The sequence below is a fragment of the Prionailurus bengalensis genome, chromosome D4 (assembly GCF_016509475.1).
Source record: "Prionailurus bengalensis isolate Pbe53 chromosome D4, Fcat_Pben_1.1_paternal_pri, whole genome shotgun sequence".
NCBI lineage: Eukaryota > Metazoa > Chordata > Mammalia > Carnivora > Felidae > Prionailurus > Prionailurus bengalensis.
The window spans coordinates 85603513-85622606 of NC_057359.1; the positions used below are offsets into that span (position 1 = coordinate 85603513).

General features: G+C 58.6%; 1 protein-coding gene and 1 non-coding gene across 3 annotated transcripts in view; both read left to right on the forward strand.

The window, feature by feature from the left end:
* LMX1B (LIM homeobox transcription factor 1 beta) overlaps nucleotides 1–17144 on the forward strand; it is an 80802-nt gene extending 63658 nt beyond the window's left edge. Inside the window, exons 3-8 of one of the 2 annotated variants that reach the window (XM_043567369.1) lie at nucleotides 10899–11131; nucleotides 13043–13224; nucleotides 13409–13486; nucleotides 13627–13693; nucleotides 15863–16027; nucleotides 16339–17144. In XM_043567369.1, coding sequence (XP_043423304.1) covers nucleotides 10899–11131; nucleotides 13043–13224; nucleotides 13409–13486; nucleotides 13627–13693; nucleotides 15863–16027; nucleotides 16339–16496 — 883 coding nt within the window. In that variant the 3' untranslated portion in view covers nucleotides 16497–17144. The remainder of the gene's footprint in view (nucleotides 1–10898; nucleotides 11132–13042; nucleotides 13225–13408; nucleotides 13487–13626; nucleotides 13694–15862; nucleotides 16028–16338) is intronic. The other variant, XM_043567370.1, reaches the window with a different exon arrangement.
* On the forward strand, nucleotides 13948–14020 carry TRNAE-CUC. The gene has a single exon. It is a non-coding gene; the product is annotated as a tRNA-Glu (tRNA).
* Nucleotides 17145–19094: the final 1950 nt, after the last annotated feature.

Here is a 19094-nt window from a genome sequence, read left to right on the forward strand (position 1 = left end):
CAGAGCAAGGGCCCGGATATGTGTTGTCTGGTTGATTGCGTACATGGGTGCAGTGGCTGGATGGACTGAGAGGGTGGCTGGGTGGGAGATGGGTGGATAGTTGGGCAGGTGGATGGGTGGGTGGGTGGGTGGATGGATGGATGGATGGATGGATGGATGGATGGATGGATGCTTGGGTAGATGGATGGATAGCAGGCTGAGTGACTATGTGAGTGAGTGGGTGGATGGATGGATGAGTAAGTGGGAACAAAAGAAACCTGACCTGTTCTCTTTAGCCCAACGTTTAAGGCTAGCAGCCTGACCCTTCTCAGTTCCAACATGGCTGACCCACTGTCTCCTTAACCCTGGAAATGGCCTCTATTTTCTTCATACCTTTGCTTTTTTTCAACCTCTCCTTTGCAGAATTGTCTCCCTGCTTCTCTGCCCCTGTTTAGGGGGCAGAGTTCAGACTCTGGAATCAGGCACACTGCTGTTCCCAACCCAGCCTGACCACTTCTCCCTTTCGATCCTTTGCATTCCTTATTGCCACTTCCTCCAGGAAGCCTTCCATGACTCCAGCCCTGCCCCCTCCCTCTCTCCACCCCCACCACTCCCTCAGTGTTGCACTTCCATCAGGCCCTGCCCTGGATCTGGCAGCCCTGGGTACATGGGTACATGGCTGGGTACATGGCTGTGGGCTTGGTCTATTCTGACCACTCGGGACCCCAGAGAGAAATCCAAAGGCCTCTGCGTCCCGTGGTGTAGTCTCTCCTCTTCCGCCTGCATGTGAGCCCCTGGCCTCTGTAACCTCCCAGCCCAGGTCATGGGCCCAGCAGCTCTGAGCTAACGGAGCAAGTGCACAGCCATTCCGAGTGGTGGGCAGGGAGGTGGAGGCTGAGGCAGGATAGGGACTCAAGCACAGGGAGGTCCAGGAAGCCATGCAATGATGCAGGGAGAATGAGCAAGAGCCCTGAGCCCCGCTGCCCAGCTTCGATCCCAGCTCTGATGCTGAGCGGCTGCGTTACCCTCTCTGAGCACCACTTTCCTCCTTTGTGGAAAGAGAGTGGCAGCGCCTGCCTGTAAGGGGTCTAATGGGGGATGGGTCAGTGCAAATAAGGCACAGGGCCTGGCATGTAGGAAATAGTACATTTTAGTAAGTAATAACAGTGACTATGACTGCTGGGTTTGGCACCCAGGAGCCGTTGACTCGGTGAAGGGAACCCGAGATCAGCTCAGAGGGGTCTGATGAGCCAGTGGGAGGAGAAGCCTCCTACTGTGAGCTCAGCACAGGGCCTGGCTCATAGTAGGTGCTCAACGAATGTTAGGTGGAAGAATGATGAAGAGAATCATCAGTGAATTGAATTCATCAGTGAAGGGCAGCAAAAAGAGGGAGGAGCTTCAACTCCTTCAACTCAAAGGTTAGTAAAAGTAACACAGGTAAAGCCCTTAGCTTGGGGCCTGGCCTGGAGCCCACAGACCCTCTGACTACTGTTGGCCCAGGCTACAGGGCAGGAAGGGGCATGTGGAAGGATGGCCAGAGGGATGGGATGATGCCCTGCCTTCCACCTGCCCTGCCCGGCAACGTTGTCTCTCCCTGAAGTCACTAGGAGAGGTCTGATCCCCAGAGAAGCTCCAGTACCCCCGATGGACAATAGCCTCCTGAGGCAGAGGCTAGGTCTTGCTTGTACCCACTGCAGGGGTCATAGCCCCAAAGGTGAGGCCAGTTATCAGATGCCAAGCCGTGTGCACACAGCAGCTGACTCTTAGGAGTGTGTGTGTGTGTGTGTGTGTGTGTGTGTCTGTCTGTCTGTCTGTCTTGGCAACTCTCAAACAGTATCTCCAGCCGGGGCCTCTCTCTGCACTCCAGACTCCTATATGCAGCTGCCCCCTAGATGCATCCGCGTGGCTGTTAGAAGGCAGCTCACACCCAATGTGTCCGGAACTACCCTCCTCATTCTCCCCTCCTCCACCTGGTCTCCGTCTCCATTTCATTTAATGGCAACTCCATCCTTCCCCATTGTACAGGCCCCCAGGTCATGTGTCCATCCTTTCTCTGCCCATCCTCTGGTGTCCCTGTCTACCTGCAAAACGCATCCCACGTCGGACTGCTTCTCGGCACCTCCCTGGGTCTGAGCAGACAATATCTCTTGCCCAGATTATTGAGATAACCTCCCAACTCATCCCCCTGCTCCCACCCCCTCCTCCACACAGCTGCCTGAGGAATCTGGTTCAAATGTCAGCCAGATCTCATACCCGCTCTGCTCAGAACCCTCCCACAAAGTCAAAGGCCCATAAGATATGCCCCCTGCTTCTACCCACACATCTTAGTGCCCCCCCCGCCCCTCCCATTCCTGTCACTCACCTGCTTTAGCCGTGAGGGCCTTCTTGTCACTTCTCCAACACCTGATACACTCAGCCTCAGGGCCTTTGCATCTGCTGTTTCCTCTGTTGCGAAACTCCCCCCACCCCCATCCCGGCCCAGGTATCTCAGCAAGGCCTCTGACTGTCCTTCCTAAAAGCCCTGGCCATCCTCTTTGCGCGCCCCGCTCATTTTTCTTCATCGTATTGTCACCAGTTATTACACTCTGAGTGCTGCGGGTTTATCTGTTGCCTGTCCCCTCGCCCGTTAGAATGGAAGCTGGGAGTGGGGATGGGGGTGGGAAGGACAGTGCATTTGGCTCACTGCTCTATCTCCAGCCTCTAGACAGTCCCTGGCACACAGTAGGCACTACATAAATGTGTGTGCACTCACCGAAAGTGTGTCGGCCTGGCCAGGCTGGCCCCTGGATGGTACCTGGGGGCTCCCGGCTGGGCCCGCGTCCCTCCCTGCCCCTGGCCCGTGACCTCCAGCCCCGGCCAGGGAGGGGGGCGGGGGAGGGGGTGTGCTCCCGACAGTGCCCGAGGCCCGGATCAAAGGGCCTCAGAGCCGGCGGCCGGCACAGCTGGGTCTGCGCGCCCGCAGGAAGCTCCGGGGCAGCCCTCACTGCAGGCCCGGCCCCGGCGCGGCGAGGCTACGGAGAGGCCCTGCGAGGCCCGCGCTCCGGCGGCCGTCGGTCCGAGCGCCCGGCCACGCCGCGCATTCCAGCCGCGTGATTGACGCGCGCACCGGGGCCCCTGCCTGCGGCTCCCGCCGCCCGCCTGGCCCGCCGCCGCCGCCGCATCAAAGCAGATGTTTGCAGCTGGTTTGAGTTGGATCCCCATCAACAGGCCCCTTTTTGTCTCAAAATAAAAAACAGCTACGCCCGGAATGATAAGGACGCGGCAGGCACGTGGGGGAGATGTCAACGAGTCGGGAGGGAGGAGGCCAGGCGGCTCCCTCTGCCTGCTCTCACCCCATCGGCTCCTCCAAGTGACAGGCGAACTCTGGCGGCCGCAGCTGGGCCCCCAAGGGTGTCTAGGGTCCTGTCCCCTGGGCACTCCCCCCTGAACTCCAGCTCATCTCTTAACGGGCATCATCATAGACATCACAGCCCTAGAGCAATAATGATGTCGGCCCCCTATTGGAACGCTTACTGTAGACGAGCCTGCCCTAAGCGCTCTGCAACCACTCCATCCTGGGATCCTCCCCACGAGCCTCTGAAGGACCTGTGGCACCTAGAGGCTCAACACATCCTAGTGATTGCCTGTAAGGTGGGGACCGTGGTCCTTGCCCCAAGGTCAGACAGTAAGTGACAGAGCTGGGATTCAGACTCTTCAGACTATTCCTTCTGCCTTCAGAACCAGTGTGTCATGCCAGCTTTTCCAGAAAGTCCTCAGACCTCTTCCAGGTTAACCATCATGACTTTCTGTGCCCCCCAGCTTGCCACGTGTACCCTGTCAAGGCACTTGTCATGCTGTGTCAGCCCCCATGGGACCAGATTTGGCCTCTTTCCTCAAGCATCTTGCATGAGCTTGAGAGCTCAGAGCTTCAAAGTCAGCCTCCCTGGGTGTTTGCTGGGTGAACGTGAGAAGGTATAGCCAGTGGGCCAGAGGGCTATGGTTCCCTCCCCATGGAGGGAGAGTTTCCAGGCACTGTGGGATTTGGGCCTGGAGAGACCCTAAAGCAAACCAGGCCCAAATCTGCCTGGTCCCCAGTGTGGCCCTCGGTAAGGATCTGACAGAAGCCTATACACCTCAGAGGCACAGACAGATGGGGAGAGCACGGACCCAATGATGTGATTGAGGGCTTCGTGATGAAATTGGAGGTGAGGAAGAGAAGGTTCCAGAGCCCGTGTCCCAGCACCATCGTGAGACTCCGACTGGGGAAGGAGTGAGAGGCACACTTGCCAAGATGCCCTCTGTGCCAGGCACTGGGCTAGACCCCCTCACACAGGTTAAAACTCACCGATTCTCAATCACCGGGTGAGGGAAGGATCAATACCTCCTTTTCACAGAAGAGGAAACTGAATCTCAAAAAAGGGATGAAGAGTGGCCCAGGGCCGCTTAGCTGGTGCCTGAGATGTGGGAAGTGCACCTCTCAGCCCAGGGGGGCAGCCAGAAAGCTCTTGGTGAGCAGGAGATAGGGACGTGGGACAGAGAATGGAATGGCCCACCTTGAGCTAGGTGTCCAGGCCTTGCCCGGCCACTTATGGTCAGGGGAGTCATTTAATATTGGCATGGCCCTCCCACTCCAGGGCTTTCCCTGTATACTAGGGACGAGGACACAGTTGGACTCCAGCCCAACAGGAGGTGTGTAAAAAACTTAACCAACATAGAAGTTCGGATTTTGGACTCCGGGCTGTATAGGGGGTCATGGGACGAGAGCAGTGAGTTCACTTGTCTTGCTACCTGGTGGCATTCTCAAACTTCTGGAAGCAGAGTATCCAATGTTCTCATGTCCTACCTGCGCTGCCCATTTCATTTCTCATAAGGTTATTCATTCATCCAACAAACACTCCCTAGTCACGTCCTCAATGCCAGAACCCAGTGTGGGATGGGTGCATGTGAATTAGACCCAGTGTCTGATTTCTGGGTCAGTGAGGGCTTCAGACACACAAACATCTGGGTCTCAGGGAAGGCTTCACAGAGGAAGGATGGGTCTTCCAGCCTGGAATTGGGTCTTGAAGGATGAAGAGAAGTTCAACAAGAAGCAAAAGGCAGAAAGAAGACAGGCTTTGGGGGCAGATGGAATTTTAAGTGTTAAGGAGGCAGGAAGGACTTGTTGTATTCAGGGAGCAAGGAGAACCCTGACAGCTGGAGTAGAGGATCTGAAGCCAGGTGTGACGGATATTGGAGTAGGGCCTTGAGTGCCATGATGAGGCCTTTGGACTTATCCTGAAATTGTTGGGCACTCTGAGACTGAGGACCCAGTGAGGGGCTGCATAAACTGTAGAATGCAGCGGTGGGGTATGGGAATGGCAGAATAGTGAGGAGGAGACAGAGGGGCCTCCATTCCTCGAGGGTGGTGAGCAGATGCCAGAAGTCTTGAAGAAATGATGAGGTGCCTGCCTCACGGTGCCCAGCCATTATCCCCATTGAACAGATGGGGCCACTGAGGCTCAGAGAGAAGAGGCTTGTGTGTGGTTCCTGTGCTGGGAAGTGACAGAGCCAAGATTCCAAGCCTAATGCACATGCTTCTGGAGCCTGAGACCTGGGGCTGAAAACCTGCAAGGAGAGGCTGGAGGGTCCCCGGGACGTTAGGAAGCCAGTTTTATTGGAGGTAAAAGAATCAGATATACTGCATTGCCTCTCTGCAGTTGTCAGTGGCTTAAGAGAAATTAATTAATCAGATTTGTAATCCATGTTTAAATGCTCGAGAAAAAAATTGGTTTTCAGAGTTTTATTAGCTTCATGAATTTAATAAATTGAGCGTTAAACAAATAAACCAATAAAAACTCAGAGGAGATGGAGATGTGTTCTCATAGCCAGGGACTCTTCAAGGGAAGGACGTCCCTAAAAAGGGAATTTCTTATTCTGAAATCACAGATGATCCTGGCAGAGGGAGGATGTGTTTGTGATGGGGAGATGTTCCGTTTGGTTTAAGAGAAACCCACTCAGCCGCACCTGCTGGGTGCTGGGCCGATGCTGAGTAGTAAGAACTTGGGGCGTTCCGAGCCCTGAGGACAGACAGACATGGGAATGGCACCCCCAGCAAAGGACAAGGGTGAATGATGGGCAGAATGCACTTGAATGCGCTTGAGTATACTTGAATGCACAAAGCATGGAGGGAGTATATGGTGGTGCTTGTGACCTTGTGACTCATGTGACCTTGACCCTGCCCTCTGCACTTTCGTGTGCTCTTCTGTAAAATGGGAATGGAAACAGTGTCTTCCTTTTAGGGTTCTTCAAGGACTTAATGAGGTGATGCAGGTGATGGTAATTGAGTTCATTCACATTGGTGAGACAGGCACACAGAGAACTGAGCCGGGAGTGCTCTGTCCAGCTCAGGCCAGACAGAAGCTAGAAGGACCCAGAACCCAGGGTGGTCCTGACAGGGAGGTTTGGTTGGGACCTGTAAACCTGGTGTCAGGAAAGCTGCTCCCAGGAGTGGCGGAGACCCGGCGAGGGCGACAATAAGGACAATAAGGAACAAGAGAAAGGCAGATGGCAGTTCTGTGGGGTGCCTTCTTCGTGCTGGCGTAGGGCCAAGGGCTTTGCGTGCAATAGGGCCTTCTCACAACCCTGTAGGTAGGTACCACCATTCCCGTTTCTTAAATGAAGAAACTGAGGCTCAGAGAGGTTAAATGTCTTGATCAAATTCACACTGGGAAAAAGTTACGGAGCCGGGGTAGAACCCTGGGCTGCCCGCCCCAGCAGTGCCCTCCCTGCCCCCCAGCACAAACACTGTCTTCCCAGGGCAGGTGGTGGGTGCCCCCATCGGACTGGGTTGCCCTACCTCACAGGCGGGACCAGACTGTATTGGTTGGTTCAGTGTTCATTCCACAAACATTTGTTGCTCGCCTTAGAGCACGGGGCCTTGTGCTCAGCCCGGAAGACAGGTGATCCTGGGGAAAGTGGACCGGGAAACTGATCAAGTGGAGTCCTCAGGATAAATACTACAATGGGGAGGGCGTGTGAGGATGAGCAACTCAGTGAGGTGGATATCTGAGACTGGAGAGAAGAAGGGGGGCTTCCTGGAGGAAGGGCTATCTAAGCTAAATCCTTCAGAATACACAGGCGTTGGGTTGTCAGAGGTTGCGAGTGGGAGGAATGGTGTTCTAGACACTAGGGACAGCAGGGGGAAAGGATTGGCAGTTTACGTGGCCAGTGGGTTTGTGGGTTGCCAGTGAGCCTGTGTGTCTGTGGTGTGGTCGTAAAGGTGCTCTCTGGATTTGGAGCTCCTAGACTGGGGGAGGAGCCTGGGCCAGGGGATCGGCACCAAGAGGGCCAGACAGGTGGAGGGGAAGCCACAGGTGGAACCAGAGCTTCAGAGCCTCTCCATGGCACCGCCACCATCCCCTCACACCCCAGGCCTGCCCCATGCTAGCCTGTTGGCCCAAGTGTGGTAACAGAAGTACACCCATCTGGAACCCCCCTGCACAGTTCTGGGGAGTGAGAACTATTATCCCCGTCTTGCAGGTGAGGACACAGACCCAGACTTGCCCCAGGTCACAGAGACGGTGAGTGGCTGAGTCGGGATTGAGATCATGACCTGGGCTCCAGATCTAGTGCCTTGGGTGCTAGCAGGGCCTTTCTTCTGCATCAGGCTTCAGGGCCCCTGTGGGGCAGGAAGGCTCAGAGCTTCTCAGCCAGAGCAACTCTATCTCTGTCGGTATTTACAGCCTCTGTGCGGCCTTCCTAGAGAGGCCCACTCCTGGCCTCAAAAGGCCTGCTCAGCTCACTGACCTCTCCATGTTCACGGCTTTTACACTGAAAACTCGCTGCATCTTCACATGGAGAAGCGGGCAGTGTTGTTGAGCCCATTATACAGATCAGTAAACTGAGGCTCAGAGAGCAGAAATTACTTGTGCAGTCACTAGCCAGGAAGTGGTGGAACTGAGCGTTGAAACCAAGTCCATCCAATGCCACTGCCACCGGCCTGTGGCTGGGACTGCTTCTCAATGGCCCGTTCCACCGGCCCTTCATGACGGGAGGGGTCGAGGGCAGGAGGGAGGCTCACAGAGAGGAGGGGACCCCGCTGGTGCCCCCAACCCCTCCCACACATGCGTTCGTAGCGCTCACTCCGGCTCCCGTAGACAAAGGCAGCCCCATAATTGGGAGCGAGTATTTCATGCATCCCCCCCTGATGTTTTATTGGGTGGAGAGATGCTTGGAGACCAAAAGGATGGCACATTCCGTTTATAAAGTGTGCGCAGTTTGTTTTATATCCCGAGTTTTTGCAATCTAGATAACAGATGATGCCCCGAGTGGCTGGCGCTGCCTCCGTAATGGCGGCACTGAGCCTTTGGAGAAGTATTAATAATAGATTGTGTTGATGAGTTTGGAGAAAGTAGCAATCGACCCCCTGCTGCCAAGGCATTAGCACGGATGTTCTGAATGCAGCTTGCATGGTGGCAGTGCCTGCAAATGCGGGTCACCTCTCCTGCTGCCCTCCTCCCCTACCTAAGAGGGCCTCCCGTCGGGGAGACGCCCAAGGTGTGCCGACCCTGGCCTGGGACCCCGGCCCTGCCATGCCGGCACAGAGATGCAGCCGGTGCCTGTCTGCTCATAGGCCACTGGGGCCAGGCTGCAGAACTTAGCATGGCACCTAGATCAGGAGGTGGAAGTGTGGGGAGGGGACAGAGGGACGGTGAGGGGGGCAGGGCAGAGGCATCCTCCACGTCAGAGCATCAAGTTGTGGAAACGTGGCTCCTTCCCCAGCACCTTGGCAGAGCTGGACACCCAGCCAGATTACTAGGGGCCTCTGCTTGAGGCTGCCGTGGACAGTTGGGTAGGTTGTACCCTGAACAAAGGAATCCAGCCAAAGAGCCAAACCGGAGCTGAAATCCAGGTCATGTTCCCCTTGCAAAGCCACGTACTATGTGGGCTAGTGGGGCCCCAGCTGCCTGCAGCTGACAGCCTGGCCTGAGCCTCAGCCCACCCCCAAGCCTTCACTCACCTGCTTTGCAAACACTCACCGAGCCCTCCTTGAGGATCATGTAGAACCAGGTCCTGCCTTTGGAACCCCTATAAGAGTTGGAAGCTGACATGTGCAGTCGCTGTGATGTGATATTCATTTACCAAGTTACATGCTCAGTATCATTGACTCCTGACAACAGCCCTTTGAGGGAGGTCCTGTTGACATCTCCATTCCACAGTAGAGGGAACCGAGGCCTGAGGGGATCTCAGGTGAGCACATAGGAGGCTGCTTTCCCTGACGGGGACATCAAAGAAGGCTTCCCAGAGGAGGTGGCCTTGGAGTTGGGCACTGCAGGATGAGTAGGAGCCCGCTCAGTAGCACAGAGGCGGGTGGCACAGGGTTGCTGGGGATGCCCCCAATTTGAGTGCCCTGGCCAGTGCCAGGGCAGCAGGCAGACCTCGGATTGGCCCCCGTCCACCGCGCCCCACTCGCTCGTCGTGGGCGGTGCTGATGGCAGCCCCGGGAAGGGAGGCAGGCCGAGTGCCTTGCATTTATGGCCGTTTCTGTTCCAGAACCGATTAGTAGAGAATTGCAGCTGTAATCCGTGCCTGTGATGGCGGGCCATAAAGAGGGATGGGATGTGCACAGCGCTCCCAGGGTGGCGCCCGCAGACGTGGCCCAGGGACGTGGGGAATGAAAAATGGTTTTAATTCCCTCCCAGCAGCAATAATTTGATTCTTCATAAATTTTTCCATCAAAGTGTTGTTGAGGCTGAGTTCCCACAGAGCAGGGCACGTGACGGGGAGGGGGGAGCCGGGAGGAGCGGTCAGTAGGTGAGGGCAGGGGAGGGGCCGTGCTGCTCAGACCTTTCTGCCCATGCTGGCTGGAGGCATGGAGACCCCCGCCTGGCTTTGTCTCCAGAGATGGAAGCTGGGTCCGCTTCGTCGTGGAGGGGCTGGATCAGGCCCAGGCTCCGAGTCGGCCCCATCACTTATTACCATGTGACCCTGAGCAAGTGACTCCGCCTCTCGGCACCTCAGTTTCCCTATCACTAAGATGGGATCCGTGTTCGCTCCTGTCTCACAGCGTCGTTGCAAAGATTAAATGCATTTCTGCCTACAGAGTGCTGAGAACAGCGGCTGGCACACTGTACATGCTCAGTGAATTTCTGCGTGTGATAAAGATACTTAAGCTGAAATGAGGCATAAGCAGGTGTCAGCTCAGCTGAGGGGCAGAGAAAGAACATGTTGAAAGGCCAGTGTGAAGGTGGCCTGGAGAAACTGCAGGCTGTTGCACGGGGCCATGGCCTGGGGGAGCAAAGACAGAGGAGAGGCAGGATGTAAAGGGCCTTGAGGCACCAGGGAGTCATGGAAGAGCGTGGAGCAGGGAAACAGCATGAGCAGATGTGTGTTGCAGACAGCTCCCTCTGGCTCTCATCCTGGGGGGTGAGTCTGAAGGGTCAGAGGGGCCAGGAGCCCAGGATGGGGACTAGGGCAGCTGCTCAGGCAGGAGAGGAGGGGCCTCACTTGGGTGGTGAGTTGGACGAGGCCAAGGATTGCTTGGATGTGGGAGAGAGGGGCAAGCAAGGAGGAAGTGGAGCAGGTTCTGGGGTGAGGGTAGACCAGCCTGCCCTTTTCAGGGCAGGAACCACCTGGCTCTCGGAGAAGGTTGAGGCCGACCTTGTGCTCTGCCCTCTAGTGGCCACTGTGTCTCTGAGCAGGAAAGACCCTGAGCTGACACACCTAGGGAGCGCATCTCTGGGCAGGATGCCCAGCGCCCACCCTGGGGCCACCAGGGCCCTGGGAGCCAGGGGAGGAGGGCTGCAGGGCCTCCCGCTGTCTGGCTCTGTGCCCAGGGTGGGCCTCTCCTGCCTGGGGTGGAAGGCCAGGGTGGCAGGAGGGAGAGGCCAGCCCTGGATGGGCAGTGGCCTCCGGGAGGGACCCCCGAGCCTAGCCAATGCGCCCACATTGTACCCCTGCAGGCTCTTCGCAGCCAAGTGCAGCGGCTGCATGGAGAAGATCGCCCCCACGGAGTTTGTGATGCGGGCACTGGAGTGTGTGTACCACCTGGGCTGCTTCTGCTGCTGTGTGTGTGAGCGGCAGCTCCGCAAGGGCGACGAGTTTGTGCTCAAGGAGGGCCAGCTGCTGTGCAAGGGTGACTACGAGAAGGAGAAGGACCTGCTCAGCTCCGTGAGCCCCGACGAGTCCGACTCCGGTGAGCCACGGCTGGAGCTGGGGGGCAGGCGGCAGGGAGGGGCCCCTGCCGGCAAAGGACCTGAACTACACAGACGGTGCACCCACATCCGGTGCACGTGGCACTGACGTGACCGCATGCCGTTACCTGCCACTAATGTGTGTGCACGTCCCCGGGCGCACGGATGCACATATGGACACTACCACGTGTGTTGTGCACCGGTGTATGTGCGTATGACCACACACACACACACACACACACACACAAGCACATAAAATGCATGTGTGGATATCCAGGCCCAGGAGTATATATACATGGACACATGTGCTTAGACGCCCACACACGCACAAGCCCGCACTCAGGAACACACACGTGCACGTCCACTTAAACACGCATACATGCGCACGCATGACCCAGCACGCACATCACACGCACACTGAGCAGCTCTGCGTGTGGCCACACACCCGTTTATCCACCTGCTCACTGTATTGTGGTTTACACACCTGCACACACACGCACATACCCTGCTCTCCGGCCCGCCGCCCTCACCCTCCCTTGTCCTTGCCGTGGCCCCCGCCATGGCACAGCACCACAGGCGTCTCTGCCAGCACCAGGCCTGCAGGCTGGTGGTGGCCGAGAGGCAGGGATCTGGTGCGTCCTTCATCAGTGGGGAGCAGCAGCCTGAGCTGTCATTTCCCAGCCGGGTGGGGGCCCTCGGGGGTGCAGGGAAAGACCCTGTTTCCCAGGATGAAGGCACCCCTCTACTCTGCTCCAGCCTCCAAAAGGACTGTGCCAGCTTAGAGCCCTCCTGGCAGAAGGGCAGGTACGGGAAAGGAGGAATGAGGCTTGGAAGGGAAAAGCCAGGGAGAAGGCTGGTGCCGTGTCATTCCAGGGTAGTGGGGGAGGACTGGGACAGAGGGCGCAGAGAGGAGATACCCTGGTCTGCTGAGCCGGGGCAACCTAGGGTAACCTAGAGCCCACGGTCACAAGACCTGCCCATCTCGAAGAGCTTTGTTACTGTGGGGGCCCTTGGAGGAAGTAGTGAGCCCCCTATCTGTCTGTCCCCCTGTCCACCCATGGGCAGGGCACCGTGGAGGCTGCCTGGACTCATGGCAGAGCAGACACTGACCGGGTGCCATGGACCCATTCCTATCAGGCCTGGGAGGGGCTCTTGGAGGGAAGAGATCCACCCCCTCCACAGGGGCTCATGCTCTGAGGAAGATGGGCCTGGGAAAAGGAGGCCAGTTCAGACTCAGGGGCAGCAGGAAGCACGTGGTGTCCATCCGGGCTGGCATCTCCGAGGCCCACAATTCTGGGGCATGGAAGGGGCCACGTGTGCATTGCATGGTGGGTGTGGGTGTGTCTCTGGGTGAATACACGTGCTTCTGCGTGTGTGTGTGCGTGTGTGCCTGTTCAGGTGTGTGCATGCCTGTATGTGTCCACCTATGAGCATGCACCTGTGTGTGTGTGTGTGTGTGTGTGTGTGTGTGTGTGAATGAATATGTCTTCGAGTTGCGTGCGCCTAGGTCTCTGTGGGCCCACGTGCCAGTGTGTGTGCACATATGCAGGTGGTTGAGTGTGTAACTCCATGGTGGTGGGGGGGGGGTATGTATTCTGTGGTCATGAATACTCCTGTGTGAGAATGTCTGGGGTATGTCATCACCTGACATTTCTTAGTCCCTAGAAGCTTCAAGGAAGAAGGTTCCCCAGAGTTTTCTCCCTGGGTCCTGGGGCCCGCTGGCCTTGGGCGAGGGCAGTGGGAACGAGTTTTCTCTAAGGCTGACGCGCTGGGCTGGGGTCTCCGGAGTCCCTGAAGCCAGCCCTGGCGGGTGTTGGCTGGAAGTAATGGGATCCCGCCAGGCAACAGATTGCCTACGGGGACAAGGCTGAGACCCTTGTACAAAGCTGATGGGCCGGGTATGTCCGCCACAGTGAAGAGTGAGGACGAGGATGGAGACATGAAGCCAGCCAAGGGGCAGGGCAGCCAGAGCAAGGGCAGTGGGGACGACGGGAAGGACCCCCGGAGGCCCAAGCGACCCCGGACCATCCTCACCACGCAGCAGCGAAGAGCCTTCAAGGCCTCCTTTGAGGTGTCCTCCAAGCCCTGCCGAAAGGTGAGGGGCCCCCGGGGTGGGGCGGGGCTGACACCCCACACCCGCTGCCCTCCCAGACAATGCCCCTACCGCTCTTGCTGGGGACGGGGACCTCCCTGAACCTCCCCGCCAACCCACAGTTCCCCCAAGCCCCATGCGCCCCACCCCCACCCCCGGCCTGATCTGTGTCCGTCCATCCGGGCAGGTCCGAGAGACTCTGGCGGCGGAGACGGGCCTCAGCGTGCGTGTGGTCCAGGTCTGGTTTCAGAACCAAAGAGCCAAGGTGAGAGGCCGCTTACCCACGCTGGGCAGGGATGGAGCAGGGGTGCGGGCAGAAGACAGGGTCCTGATGGGAGGTGCTGGGAATGAACGGGGGAGGGGGGGCAGGGGGGCAGGGACTGGCACGACCTGTGTCCCCCGCAGATGAAGAAGTTGGCACGGCGGCACCAGCAGCAGCAGGAACAGCAGAACTCCCAGCGGCTGGGCCAAGGTGAGCCGGGGCCAGGGCGCTGGGGCCCAGGCTCAGCCTCTGGTAATGAGATCCCCCCAGCCCCCCCAGCCGACACCTTCCGGGGGCGGGGAGGGGGGGCGGTGATCAGGGCTCAGGGAACGGCTTCCTTGGAACCTGGTGAGATCAAGAGAGGCGGTGGGGACCACGGGCAGGATGCAGGAGGAGGGATGGCAGGGTGGGCAGCCCACAGGGGTGGCAGAATTTTCAAAGTCAAAACTGCAGCCATCTGAGACGCCTGGCTGGCTCAGTTGGCAGAGCACGTGACTCTCAATCTCAGGGTCGCGAGTTCAAGCCCCACGTTGGGCATAGAGCTTACTTAAAACAAACAAACAAAAAAAACAACCACAAATCTGCAACCATCTCTCACCTTCACGCTGTGCCAGGCACCCTTCTCACCGCTGGCCACGCTCTGCCTCACTTCACTCCCACAGACCCGCGAGGGGAAGGGCATTGTCACGGCGATGCTCGCCGATGCTCAGCGAGACCAAGGGACTTGCTGGGTTCTCTCAGTTCGTAAGGGGCAAAGCCGGCCCCTTTAACATGACCATACACCCCACTGCCCATGCTACAATTTAGCAGAAGTCTCCAGAGAAATCTCCAGAGAGCTTCCGCAAGCCATTGAGGAGTTGGGGGTGGGCTCCTGCTGAGTGACGAGGAGCCAGTTTGAGGGCAGTGGCCAGGCCCCTGAACGCTGGGCTTTGCCAAAATGCCATGTCCATTTCTTGGGCCGGGGCTGGCCTCCCAAGCCCCATGGGGACACAGAGCCTTGAAGGGAGGGCACGGAGATCTTCCTGGGACTGCCCTAGTAGAGTCGCGGCCCTAGAGCTGCCTGTTCCCAGGTGAGACTGGGATTCCAGGGCAGATGCTAGGGCACTAGTGGGCAGCCCCTCCTACTCAGGACTCGGGGCCAGGCCAGCGTCCCCGGCTGCATCTCAGCCTTGGAGCCCCGTTATTCCTCTGCCTCCTCTGCCGCCTTTCCCAAGACAGCCTGGCCTCCTGGGGCTATAGCCACTGTCTCTGGTCTCCCAGCCACCTCCTGAGCTATGTCACACCTTTCAGTGTTCCCAGCTGCCCCTGAGATGTAGCCTCCCCGGGAATGTTCCACAGTCCGCCTTGAGCTCATCACAGCCCATACTGTACTCCACACAGCACCCTGCTACCCCATCCGCACAACACCCCCTCCTCCTCCCCACCCCATCTCAGCAAATGGCACCACTCCGTACCCGGTGGCCACGCCAGTAACCGGGAGTCACCTCTGACCCTTCCTGTCCTCCATTTGCTGCATCTGCTCGGTTGCCAAGTAGGGCAGTGGTTTTCTTGTCCCGTGTCCCTCATGCCCCTCCCAGGGGTTGTCATTCCTACATTCACCTTACAGGGACCCCAGACCCTCCCTCCGCTTCCTCAGTGGTCTCTGCCTCCGGCCTCCAGCCTGCCCCTCCCTGGCCGAGACCCTCCCCTGACTTCCTAGAGCCTCAGGGAGAACCCACACTCAGCTTGGGCCCCCGAAGGAACCATCTTCCTCCCCACCCCTGGCCTTCTCTCGTTCTCAACAGTGGAGCCCTGTGCACCAGGCTCCCTGCTCTGACCCAGCAGTTTCTCCCCTCCCTGCCTTTGCTGCCCTTCGACCTGGCATGGTTGGACCCCTGCTGGTTCTTTAAGTCATATGGAGGTAGGCTTCCTCCAGGAAGCCTTCCCTGAAGCTCTTTGGCCCGGGCATGGGCCCCACCTTAATGCCCCCAGATGCGGGGAGCTCATTGCACCCACACGCTGAATGATTACTGGCTGCTTAATGTCTGTCTCTGCCAGGTGGTGAGCTCCTGGAGGGCAAGGCCACTGGAGGAAGGGAGGAGGTGGCATGGGGAGGTCTGTGGCTTTCGATAAACTGATTTTTGAAGAGGAACTACAGTGTGTGTCTGGGGAAGGGGCCAGGGGTCAGATACCTGGGCTCACGGGCCCTGGAAGGCCATAAGCAGCCTGGGGAAATCTGGAGGAGGTCAGAGGGACGGTGTGGGTACCCTGGACTGGGGGATCGTGTGGGAGGGAGGTCCGTGGGAACTCCCAAGGTACATCTGTGAGGGCTCCCGCGGTGGGGGGACCTCCAGGATCAGGTGGACGGGGCTGGTCGGTGAAGGTGTGCTCTGTCCCCAGAGGTCCTGTCGAGTCGCATGGAGGGCATGATGGCCTCCTACACGCCGCTGGCCCCCCCACAACAGCAGATCGTGGCCATGGAGCAGAGCCCCTACGGCAGCAGCGACCCCTTCCAGCAGGGCCTCACGCCGCCCCAAATGCCAGGTGACCACATGAACCCCTATGGTAAGCCGCCCCCAGCCCCCGCCCGCCCCAGCACCGCCCCCCGCCCGCTGCCTGACCTGGCAGGCCTGGGGCCATGACAGCCACCTCCCACCCCCGGGCCCGGGCAGGCCCTGCCAACACAGCCCACCTGCCTCCTCCTGACGCCAGGGGCGCCCTCGCGACCCCACCCATGGCCCTCAGCACCTCTGGTCCCGCGCTGCCGCCACAGGCCATACTGTCCCTCCTCACCGCTGGCCACACAGCCTGCAGGGCCAGCAGGGCCCCCAGGAGCCCCAGCCTGCACTGGCTCCTGACGCCCCCTCTACCCTCAGGGAACGACTCCATCTTCCATGACATCGACAGCGATACCTCCTTAACCAGCCTCAGCGACTGCTTCTTGGGCTCCTCGGACGTGGGCTCCCTGCAGGCCCGCGTGGGGAACCCCATCGACCGGCTCTACTCCATGCAGAGTTCCTACTTCGCCTCCTGAGAGCCAGCTGGCTGCATGGACGCTTGGGCCAGGGTCCTGGGGTGGGCCTGCGGCCGCCGCAGCCAGCCCCACCGCCCGCATAGACTCTACACACAGCCATACGGTGCCCTTTCCTGGGCCAGCCGGGCAGGCAGATGGGCGCAGCCTGGGCAGGGCTGTATCCTGCCCACAGAGACCGTGTCACCCCAGGGACCCAGAGTCTCGGAAAGCCACTCGCCTCCCAGCCCCACCTCGGCCTCCATCACCTCCTTCTCCCTACCCATCTCTTTTTTGGGAAGCTTAAATTCTCTCTATTTTTTTAAACGTCCTCTCTGTGTCCAGCCAACCTCCACAGGCCGGGCCTAGGCCAAGGCAAGGCCCCCGCGCGTGCCCCGGGGCAGGGATGCTGCGCGCGGCACCCGTCACCTGCGAGAAGCGTAGGACCCTGCGCCCTGGGCTGGTGCCCACCTCCCCCACCTCCAAGGGCAGGCCTGCCAGCCTGGGTTCACCTGTCCCAGCCCAAGCCTGGAACAGAAGTGGGGAAGAGCTTGGCAGGTGTGCCAAGCCCACTGAGGCACAGCCCTGAGGGGGAGTCCCTGGGGAGGGTAGACTGAGCCTCTCCTGCAAACACGCACACTCGAAGGCACACCCGTGTGATACGCACACAGATATGTAGACAAGCTACAAGAGACACAGAGGCGCTCTGTGGGCCAGCCTGGCCGTGTCAGGAAGGGGAAAGAGGCCAGACGGGGGCGGGGACCCCCCTTCTGACAGCAATAGGAGAGAAGGAAGGAGGAGAGGGAGGGAGGGGAGTTTGGGGCTTGAAACATGCAGACCCAGATGTATCCCAGCCTCAGCCTAAATAGGTGCTGCCTGAGCTGGCGGGGCGGCCCCAGACGCGACCAGCTCCACGGGCAGAGACAGAGCCCCCAGAACCAGGGAGGACATATGGCAGAACCTCCAGGCAGGAAAGCAGCTTCAAAAGTCACCCACTCGGCTCATCATCTGAGGTGTGGCTCCCTCTGCCTCTCCTCGCATCCCTCCAGTGGCAAGGAGCCCGCTACTTCATCGGGCCCCGAGTCAGCTGTTTTCAGCTGGTTTCGCCTCTGCCTTTTTCAGCCCTGAGTCTTCACTTCTCAAAGCCAGACTTTTCCAGTTTCTCCAGCTCTTCCTCTTAAAACTGTACCCTCAGCTGGGCTCCAGCTTTCCCTCTAAAGGTGGAGTAGATATAACCCAGTCTTCCCACTGACATCAGCCAGCCACCTCCCCTGCTTTAGGCACCCTGCCTCTGTTAATGTGGCCCAAAATCCAGTGCACAGTTTAGGCCACATAACCTAGAAACTCACCCTTCCCTTCTGTAACTGAATCTCTTGGCCGTCACACATGTGGCAGCTAAGCCACATCTCTCTTCTGTGTGTAAGTGGGGGAGGGGGCATTTCTTATTTAGATCCAGTGAAGGACCTTGACTTTTTGACTTCTTACATTTCTTCTTATTTGATTCAATCCAGCCTGTGGAGTTTCTCTGCACCCCCAACTCTGTGACCACTCGTTTGCTGGCCCTCCTGAGCACATCTGCCCGTGTCAGGGGTCAGCCCTGTGCTTCTTACCGAAGGCATGTGAACCTTCAGGGCCCCTCCCCATCTGGCATTGGCCGTGAACCGGTCAGTCGTCCTTGGATGATGCTTTCCAGTGCGCTTCCAGCCCTGTTTTGTCAAACGCCCCGCCGGAAGCCAGATCTGCACCCCCCCACACACCCCACCCCACCCCGGATCCACTCAGCTCTAACCCTGTCGAAAGAGGACGTGAGGGCCCTGTTCTCAGTGACCCCCTCGCTGGCCCCTGGTGGCCACTGTGTCCTCGGCTAGGTGCTCACAGCCCTGCCTTTAATTCTAACATCAAGCCCTAGGCCGCCACCCTGAGATCTGCCCAGTCCAGGCTTTGAGCTAATAGAACAATGGGTGTCTCTCTCTGCCTTTGGGCCCCCACCGGACTCCCTCTGGGATCCTCCAAGTTCGCCAACCTGCCCTGTGATTTTGCTCCTCTGTCCAGTGGGGAGGCCTCAGCTTCTCCGGAGTGTCCTGTGCTTTTCACCAGAGCTGTCGTGGGGGCAGGACTCTCAGCAGCCCCCCTCGGGCCGGGCAGCCAGCCTGGCCGTTCCGTGCATTCCTCGTTCCACACAGGCTGCCACAGGGACCTTGGCCGCCGTCCTCTGTTCTCTGTAGCTTAGTCCAGCTGTGTCCTCTCTCGTCCTGGGCCACCAGCGGTCCCTTAAGACAGCCATGCTGGTTTCTTGAGAGATGCTCTCTTCCTTCTCTTGTGCTCACATGGTCCAAATCATGCTGAGGGCACTTGGGGCGGCCCCTGCCCCCAACCCCCAGGAGCCCTGGTCCTTTTCTCCCAGACTCTTTCGGTTGGAAGGAACCTCAGGAACGGTCATCTGGTCCACTCCCTTGACCCTGCAGCTGGAAGAGCTGGGCTGGGCGAGGGGAGGGAGCAGGGGCACCATGTCAGTTCCTCGTCCTCTTCCTCTGGTGAATGGCCTCCAGGTCAGAGGGACATGACTTGTCTTAGGAAACTTTGCCAGCCCCTGGAGGGCATCTCTTCCCATTTGGGGGCCTC